Raw genomic sequence first — 10,103 nt, forward strand, 5'->3', positions numbered from 1 at the left:
TACATGATTATTCTAAGTTAGTTACAAGTCACATCAACCTCAAATAAAACCCAAGAAAGCACATTTAAAAATTCATGCTATAAGCAATGGTTGCATTTTCAGCAGACATTTCACTTTGTGCCATTAGTCTATTATCACAATACTCTAGTTAAACTACTTTAAAGGAGACAATCTCAACTTGTCTAGTCCTGGTTGTCGTGCAAGATAGTTGATAAGGACAGCAGAAACTTTATCATTTTGCTTTGACATGATTCATATATTTTGTGTATGATTTATTCCCTACTACACACAGCATTCACATGATCAGAGTAGACTCTGGTAATGTACAGGAAATCTTTTTTGTTTGAGGTTTTAAGCATAATATCTTGAAGATGTGTTTTCTAAGTTCTGGTAATTTAAGGCCATAAACAAGAGGATTTACAACTGGAGGAATAATAACAAATTCTAGTGACACAATTATAACCACAAATGGATTAATCTTTTTAAGATTTTGTCGACTCAGAGCAGCATCACTTAATGATGTGAAGAGATAGATCAGAAATGAAATAACATGTGGAAGACAGCTCTGTAATACTTTTCCTCTGACCTCTGATGACTTCCAACAAGCAATCACAATTCTCAGATGAGTATACAAGATAAAACCACAAAAAAAAGAGGCTAGAATTGTGGCCCCCAAAGAAGCAACAATATGGTAAAGAGCATTGGTAACACATGATAATTTTACAATATTCCAGCTGGCACAGTATACCTTCTGTATATTGTTACCACATAGAGGAAGCCTGACAACCATAATAATGCACACTGTAAGGTAACAGGTTGGACAGACCCAAGCAAAAAATGTCAAAGTGTAGACAGTTTTAGAGTTCATCTTTCTGTGATAATGTAAAGGATGACAAACAGCAACATATCTATCATATGCCATAATGCTCAGAATGGTCAGTTCGTAAAAAGCATATGTGTAAATAACATAAATCTGAGTAAAACAAGCAGGACGAGAGATGAAATGAGTATCAGACAGAAGGTCCATGAGGAATCTGGGGAAGAAACCAGTGGAACCATACAGAGCATTGACAGATAAAAATGCAATGAAAATGTACATGGGCTCATGTAGTGTTTTCTCCCGTAATATTATAATTATCATGGCAAGATTAGCAGACACAATAAAGCTGTAGAGCAGGAGGCAAAAGACAAAGGCTGGATAATGGTAATGTCCAATGTTCATGAACATGGTTAGGTTAAAGTAAAAAGAGACAGTGCTGTTTTCCATTCTCTGAATCAAAAAGGACAGCATGCATAAAAATTAAACCCTTTAACCAACACTGGGTGTTCTGGGAGATGTACACCGTTTATCTTGTCTAGCCTGGAAGATGTCACCACCTTTGTTCACCTCTGGAGAATCTGGAAAGTTCTCATCAAAGCATGTCAAACTTTCGGATAGAGCTCCTATTTTTGGTCACACGAGTGGCATGGCTCTAGTGATGGCAATGTCGGTCTGTTAGATGGTCATATATATGCCACTTTGGTCCAGACTGAAATATCTCAACAACTATTCAATGAATTGTCATGACATTTTGTACAGACATGCCCCCCAGAGGATAAGATAAGATAGGATAAGCTTTATTGTCTGTCCCAAAGGTGACAGAAATTCTCCTTTGACAAGGCTCAAATTCACATTTAAAACACACGTCACATTCAAAACACACAAGGGGACTGAAAAACGGTATATGACTGTGCATGTGTCTATTTAATATTGTTTAGAATAGTTACTGCAGTGGGGATGAAAGATTTTGTTGTGTTTTTCCGGGCCAGTGGGACTTTATGCCGTTTTCCTGATGGCAGTAACTGGAAGGAGTGGTGGAGGGGGTGAGTGGGGTCCTCTGTGATCAGGGTGGCTTTCTTGATCACTGAGCGGCTGTACAGTTCAGACAGTTGAGTGTGAGGTGAGGCGATTATTTTGCTGGAATGCTTTATTATGCGGGAGAGTTTTGTTTTGTGTTTGAAGGTGAGCAGGTTGTACCAGGATGAAATATTGAAGGTGAGAATGGATTCGATGAGTGAACGGTAAACCAACGTTAAAATGTCCTTGCTGTCATGAAAAGTCCTGAGTTTCCTCAGCAGGTAGCGGTATATACTGTGTATACTGAGCCAGTTTGCTGTGCAAAAGACAGGCAGGTGTCTATCTCTGTTCCCAGGTATTTAAAAGACTGAACCTGCTCCACCAGCTGACCCTGGATGCTGAGTGGTTGGAAAAGGGGCGATGCTTTTCGTCTCTGCCCCCACAGCACAACTCCTTGGTCTTTGTGATGTTGAGCTCCAGTGAGTGCTCAACAAATGTTTGTACCAGGTTGTGACCGCCTGCTAGTAAAGGGGCAGAGCATCAGTGCCAGGCAGGTGTGCCCCCAGGGCCATGTCATCTACGTATTTAAAAAGTGTCATTCCTTCACTGCTACAGGTGATGCTGGTAGTGTAAACAGAGAAAAGAATGGGGGATAAAACACAGCCTTGGGGAAGTCCCGTGTTTAAAACCAGGTTACTGGATTTAAAACCATTTAAAAGCACCTGCTGTGGTTTGCCCAATAAAAAACTCTTAATACATAAAATCAGTGTTGGGTGAACCTGAAGGTCAGAGAGGCGGTGCAGCAAGTTGTTAGTGTTTACAGTATTAAAAGCAGAGGAGAAATCCATGAATAAAATCCTAATGTGTAGATGTGCAGAGTCCACATTTTTAGCAACAGTGTCCATAAGTATGAGACTTGCATCCTCTACACTGCATTTTGGTTTATAGGCAAACTGAAGTGGATCCAGTTTGTCTGACAGCATGTCGATAGCTGGTCACACACTACTTTCTCCATGCATTTACATAAAACAGATGTCAAAGCTACTGGTCTGTAGTCCTTCAGGTCCTTAGCAGGTGTCTTCTTTGGGGACTGGGATTATAGTAGATTCCTTCCACTGGTTGGGGACACAGCCAAAATCCAGAAGGTGTTAGAACAGTCTGGTGAGAACTCCACCAGACTTTGGTAAGCCCATTTACCCTGTAAAATATCTACATGATGTATTAAAAAAACATATAGGCCTACAGACATTCATGGTTCCCAAACAATGAATCCTAACAACTTTGGTGATCTCCCTACTTTTCCTCTAGCACCATGAGGTTGACATTATGGTTTTCACAGAGATTTGGCTCAACCCTTTCACAATGAACCATTGTCCCAGGGGGGCACTACATTCACTGCCAGGACTGGCTAATAGAATCATAGAGGAACAAGGGGGGAAATGTCTGCTTCATGTTCAACAACCAGTTATGCTTAGATGTGGAGATCAGTTCAACAGGCTGTTGTCCAAATCTTGAGCACCTTTTGATCAGTTGCCATCTTTATTATCTCCAGAGGGAGTTTACATCAATCCTTCCCACAACTGTGTACATCCCACCACATGCCAACATCACCTAAGCCCCGGACAAGTTGTACAGATTGATAGAACCGTGACCTCACAGCCGCAAATGAACTGAAGACCTTCTATGCATTCCTTGACATGCTGAAGAGGCACAAACGACCCAGACATCTGCCCATTAGCAACCCAGGACAGATGCGTGCAGACCTTTTAAAGGAAGTAAGAGTCCCTGGACCTGATTGCATCCCTGGTCAAGATGCTCACTGCTTCAGCCTGCAGCCCCCAAATGTTTCAAAGACCACTATTGTCCCTGTTCTCAAAAAGACCAAAGCTTCTGCGTAAACTATCACCCATCATGAAGTGCTTTGAGCGGTTAGTCGAAATCAACATCACCTCCTTGCCTCCTTACTCACTAGACCCACTACAAACTCCATAGGGGAGACTGGGGTAAGTTGAGCCAAAGGGTAAGTTGAGCCACCCCTTGTTACTAGGAAACTGTAAATAAAATTGAGCATGTGACCAAATATTTAGGAGGAAGACATCATTTCATGGAGTCTGTGAAGGTAAGAACCACATGAGTTAAGTGGTTAGAGATTCATGTCCAAAAAAGCATTTTTCACTCATGAAAGTGAATTTAGTCTATCATAAGTTTCATGGGGATTGTGTTTAGACCAAAATAGATCATTTTTAATTTGTTTTATACATCAATTGTGGTATCTATTAACTACAAAACGAGGTAGTACAGCTAGCATGAAAGTGCACCATTTTAGCTGCGGGGGCTAATAAAGTCAATATGGTAGCTATGGGGTAAGTTGAGCAATTTGAACAGAGGTAAGTTGAGCCGTAAGTTTCTGAGAAGAGGCAAAGCTGGATATGGTAAACCAAGCTTTACTTTCAAGGAGAAAGATGAGGGATTCTTCCCAAGAAGCGATGTAATTGCAAAACTCCCCAAACCTCAGAGTCCCAGCAGTTTGTATTCACCTGCAACCTGGACAGGTGGGATATTGATGGAAGGAGGGAGGGGGGTGGATGGAATGAGAGTAAGATGGAGGGAGGAGTTTAGAGAGGATGAAGGAGGACATATAGAGAAAGGATGATGAGAGAATGAGAGTTTCGGTTCAGAATGCTCAAATGTGTTAATAAACAAGTTCAAATTATTATAATACCTTAATTTCCACAATTGGCCCTCCTGTTAGCAAGGACACCAAACTAGGATTCACGTCTACGGATTTAGTTCAATGTTTTCTTTCCAAAAACACAGCTGTTAAGGTTCTCTTGCTAAGCGCACTTTAAGGCATTCTCTTGTTGTTATATGCAATAATAATTTAAAAAAAGTTTTGTACCTGTTGAATTGTGTATTATAAATAAAAGTACACATGGATTTGAAGAAGCGTCTTATTTAATTCAGTACAGACATGTATAACTGGAATATCTTAACCCAGGGAGGGAGGGAGAGAGAAAGGGGGAGGAGAGAAGGTGAGGTGGGGGGAAGGGGGGTAGGAGGGAGGGAAGGAGGGAGGGTAGGAGGGAGGGAAGGAGGGAGATGGCTCAACTTACCCCACTCCTATGCTCAACTTTTTTGGACATGCTATATTATCAAAATAGTTATGTTTACACTCCTTCTGTTTGTTTGTAGGGATGCAAACATCCTGAATATATGCACATATATTAGTTAGCAACAAAGCTATAATAGCCTTGATGTAGTGATCCTGAATATGAAAAGTGGCTCATCTTACCCCAGTCTCCTACAGGTCAAACAGATCAATGAACGGTGCCATTGCCCTGGCCCCCCACTCTGCCCTCTCCCACCTGGACCATAAGAACATATTTGTGAGGATGCTGTTCATTGACTGTAGTTCAGCATTCGGTATCATTGTATCCTCCAAGATCATCATCAAACTTTTGAGACCTGGGACTTGATCCTGAACTTCCTGATGGGCAGACCTCAGGAACCACTGCATCCTTTACCCTGATTCTCAACACTGAAATCCCTCAGCCTAGCTCTCTCCTGCACTCCTTGTTCATTTATAACTGTGTGGCCACTCACAGCTCCAACACCATCATTAAAGGGATAGTGCACCCAAAAATGAAAATCCAGCCATTATCTACTCACCCATATGCCGACGGAGGCCCTGGTGAAGTCTTAGAGTCCTCACATCCCTTGCGGAGATCAGCGGGTGGAACGGCTAGCACACCTAATGGTAGACGGCGCCCCAGACTAATGTCCAAGAACACAAAATTGAATCCACAGAGTATGTCCATACTGCTCATCCATAGTGATCCAAGTGTGCTGCAGCCCCGACATAAAAAGCTGTTTCGAAAAACGCCAAATGAACTCTGTTTTTAGCCTCACTGTAGCCTGTAGCTCTGACTGCTTCTCTGCTCCGTGCTCACGTGTGCGTGCTCAGGGTGGTCGGTGATGCATGGTCTCTGAAGAGCAGCAGTCTCGTCAGTACTGATATCCAGATTCTCAAGTGCAGGCATCGCCAATTCCCAGTCTGAGCAGCAAAGACTTTCCTCATCCGTTGGCATCGCTTTGCATTTGAAACAACTACACCACCAGGTTTCCAGTGCTCGACTCCGGTATTCTGTGGATTCAATTTTGTGTTCTTGGACGATAATCTGGGACGCCGTCTGCCATTAGGTGTGCTAGCCGCTCCCCCCGCCGATCTCTGCAAGAGATGTGAGGACTCTAAAACTTCACCAGGGCCTCCGTCGGCATATGGGTGAGTAGATAATGGCTGAATTTTCATTTTTGGGTGCACTATCCCTTTAAGTTCACTGATGAAATGACTGTCATGTCAATGAGACATCCTACAGAGAAGAGGTCAGACCTCTGACTTCTTGGTGCCTTGACAACAGCCTCCATCTCAACGTCAGCAAAACAATGGGGCTGATTGTGGACTACGGGAAATGATGGAGTAGAACATGCCCCCATCAACATCAATGGGACTACAGGGGTGAAACTCAGAACCTTCAAGTTCCTCTGGATTCACATCAGCCAAATGATACCCGAATCCACTGCACCAACATCATTACAAAGACAACAAGACAATGGCTCTTCTTCCTTGGTATGCTTAGGAGACTCAACATAGCCTCCAGGATACCAGGCAACCTCTACATGTCCACCATCGAGAGTATCCTCATTGGCTGCATCACCCTAACTTGTAGCGTGTTTTGATTGGCAAACAATAACATTACAGCAAGTGATGTGGAAACAAGAGGGCTAAAACATTTGATATACAGCAACATACAGACAATATAGAGAATAATACTGTGTAATATATTATGTTTTATCCTTGGTCACATATTACATACTGAAATTACAGTTACGCTCAAAGACATATATCGAACCCTTGATGGACATTCACCCTTTGCAAAGTGAAAATATATTTCTTTTCAATCCTTGTTTTATTTACAGATTTCCACCATATCACACTTCTTCCCCCAACTAGAGGGACAAACCAAAGGGACCCTGCATCAGTTATGTATTTTTCTATTTCATTGTAATTGTATTTATGTGTGTGTGACTAAGTATGTAATTTGTATGCCAACTTGACACTGATTAAAGTGACATTACCAGAAGTTGTCTTTGTCATGACATGTTGACATTAAATTTGTTTGGGATGTCTTTATAATGACAATTTGACATTAACATAAAGACATCTTCTGGTAATGTCATCCTGGTTAATGTCAAGTTGTCATTATAAGGACATCCCAAACAAATTTAATGTCAACTTGTCATGACAAAGACAACTTCTGGTAATGTCACTTTGATTAATGTCAAGTTGTCATAATCAAGACAACCCAAACAATGTCTACTTGTCATTACAAAAACCGAATGACACTTAATGACAACACTTATAAACATTTATGACATGTTCATAATGTTCATGACAAGTTCATGACCATGTCATGTCATAGTTATGACAGTGTCATGTCACTCTTATGTTGATACCCTCAAGTAATAGTGTTACCGTTTTTTCTTTCAGATGAGAAATTTGGATGTGATTTCCTAGTAAGGCTCCAAAATAAAGATATACTATTATTTGCACACTGAAGAGGATGATATCTCTATTGCAAATCTTATATATAAATATGGTCTAAAGGTGAACTTTCAATCAACATCTGCAGGTAGTTGGTGAAAGAACATTCACTTTTGAACCATTTCTGTGTCTTTTCACCGGTGACCACAGTCGTTTTTTTAAACATCTGTTCAAGAGAAAAATGTTCACTGGGTCCCCTTAAAGAATCAATTTACAAGATGGAGTCATATTACTGAGATACAATATTTGTGTTTGAAGTAATTTAATTTAATATGGGAAAAACATTAGTAGCCTTAAAAATCACAATTAACATCAATCCGAAGTAATACCAAAGCATGCACATTTGTCTAATCATGTTATAAGCAATAGTTGGATGCTCACCACACATTTCACTTCACAGTCTGTTATCACAATATTCCAATCAAACTAAATTAAAGGAGACATTTTAAATTAGCTCAGTTTTGATTTTGTATTGCAGGATAGTTGATAAGGACACCAAATACTTTGTGTTTTTGCTTAGATATTATTCATGGGTTCTGTATATTGTTTAAAACACATGATTTATATGATCAGTGTTGACTCTAGCAATGTTCTACAAAGGTTCTTTTAGTGTGGGGTTTTAAACATAATGTCTTAAATATTTGTTTTCTAATTTCTGGTAATTTAAGGCCATACACAAGAGGATTCAGAACTGGAGGAATAATAACAAATTCTAGTGACAAAATTATAGCCACAAATGGATTTATCTCTTCAAGATTTTGTCGGCTCAGGGCAGTATCACTAAATGATGTGATGGAATATATCACAAATGAAATAACGTGTGGAAGACAGCTCTGTAATACTTTTCCTCTGACCTCTGATGACTTCCAACAAGCAATCACAATTCTCAGATACGTGTATAAGATACAACTAAAGGGGACAAAGGCTATGGCTATGGCCCCCAACAAAGCAACAATACTGTTAACAGCATTGGAAACACATGATAATTTTACAATATTCCAGCTGGCACAGTATACCTTCTGTATATTGTTACCACACAGAGGGAGCTTGACAATCATGTTAAGGCTTATTGTAAGGTTACAGGCTGGACAGACCCAAGCAAAAAATGTCAAAGTGTAGACAGTTTTAGAGTTCATCTTTCTGTGATAATGTAAAGGATGACAAACAGCAACATATCTATCATATGCCATAATGCTCAGAATGGTCAGTTCATAAGAAGCATATGTGTAAATAATAAAGATCTGAGTAAAACAAGCAGGACGAGAGATCAAATGAGTATCGGACAGAAGGTCCATGAGGAATCTGGGGAAGAGACCAGTGGAACCATACAGAGCATTGACAGATAAAAATGCAGTGAAAATGTACAAGGGCTCATGTAGTGTTTTCTCCCGTAATATTATAATTATCATGGCAAGATTAGCAGACACAATAAAGCTGTAGAGCAGGAGGCAAAAGACAAAGGCTGGATAACGGTAATGCCCAATGTTCATGAACATAGTAAAGTTTAAGTAATCAAAGACAGTACTGTTTTCCATTCTCTGAATCAAAAAAGATATTTATGTCTGTTCTTGTACAATCCTTCTGTCTCTCTTATGAAAAATGTCTTACTAAACTGTACAGGAATTGAACATCTTGAACAGCCTATTTAGAAATCTATGTTTTGCACTATGTTTTTTATTTATTTATTTATTTATTTGAACATGTATAAAAAAAATTAAATAAAAATAAGCAATTGATTAAAACAATTAGAAAGAGAAGAAAACAATATATTCACATCTCATTTACATGTTCAAAAGGAGTAGGAAGAAGTATAAACTTATCTGGTCCTACCCCTTGTTCACTCAATATTCATATCAATAATAATAATACTGTAATAACAACAACAATAGTAATGATAATAATAACAACAAGAACAAGAAACAACAACAAACAACAATAATGACTACAATAATGACAACGACATACGACAACAGTAACAACGAAAACAACATATAGATACACTCACTTACATATAACATATTAATTATGACTGTTGTAATTCCTCCTCCCTGTATTTAGGGAAAACCAAACATAGTAATGTTTGAGATCTGTGCACAGGTCAAATACAACTGAGGTGTTCAGCATCTTTTATCTTGTCTAGCCTGGTAGATGTCACCACATCATTTCACCTCTGGAGAATTTAGTGTTCCCCACAGTGCATGTTCAACTTTATGATAGAACTTTTGTTTTTGGGCTTGCTAGTGGCATGGCTCTGGTGATGGTCTTTTGGTCAGCCTGTCCAACACTGAAATATCTCAATGGCTATGCGACAGATTGCCATGGAATTTTGTGAAGACATTTATGGCCCCCAGAAGATGAATCCTCCTGACTTTGGTAATCTCTTGATTTTCCTGCAGTGCAAACAGCAGGCGAAGGTTTTGGCGAAAGTGCATTCATGGTTCCCTGATGATCGATGCTGATGATATTTATGCCTCCATGCCAGCATTAGCCGGTGGGTTGTCCATTTGTGCCATTCTCATGAACACAATATCTTACGAACACCTTGAAGGAATTTCCTCAAATTTGGCACAAATGCCCCCTTGGATTCAAAGATGAATTATTTAGATTTTGGTGGTCATAGGTCGAAGGCCAAGGTTACTGTGACCTTGTCTGTCTCATTCTTGT

The 10,103-nt window shown here is 39.8% G+C and overlaps 2 protein-coding genes across 2 annotated transcripts; both read right to left on the minus strand.

Annotated features, from left to right (window-relative positions):
- Window positions 1-295: 295 nt before the first annotated feature.
- Window positions 296-1,267, minus strand: LOC144466912 (olfactory receptor 51E1-like). The gene has a single exon (XM_078174832.1). It carries the CDS (start codon window positions 1,265-1,267, stop codon window positions 296-298), a length of 972 nt encoding a protein of 323 aa, XP_078030958.1.
- Window positions 1,268-8,020: 6,753 nt separating this feature from the next.
- On the minus strand, window positions 8,021-8,974 carry LOC144466913 (olfactory receptor 10J4-like). Its single transcript, XM_078174833.1, has one exon. It carries the CDS (start codon window positions 8,972-8,974, stop codon window positions 8,021-8,023), a length of 954 nt encoding a protein of 317 aa, XP_078030959.1.
- Window positions 8,975-10,103: the final 1,129 nt, after the last annotated feature.

This window comes from Epinephelus lanceolatus, chromosome 14 (assembly GCF_041903045.1).
Source record: "Epinephelus lanceolatus isolate andai-2023 chromosome 14, ASM4190304v1, whole genome shotgun sequence".
Classification (NCBI taxonomy): domain Eukaryota; kingdom Metazoa; phylum Chordata; class Actinopteri; order Perciformes; family Serranidae; genus Epinephelus; species Epinephelus lanceolatus.

Coding starts and splice junctions, on each gene's coding strand:
- LOC144466912 (XM_078174832.1), bottom strand. CDS start 1,267: ATGGAAAACAGCACTGTCTCTTTTTACTTTAACCTAACCATGTTCATG.
- LOC144466913 (XM_078174833.1), bottom strand. CDS start 8,974: ATGGAAAACAGTACTGTCTTTGATTACTTAAACTTTACTATGTTCATG.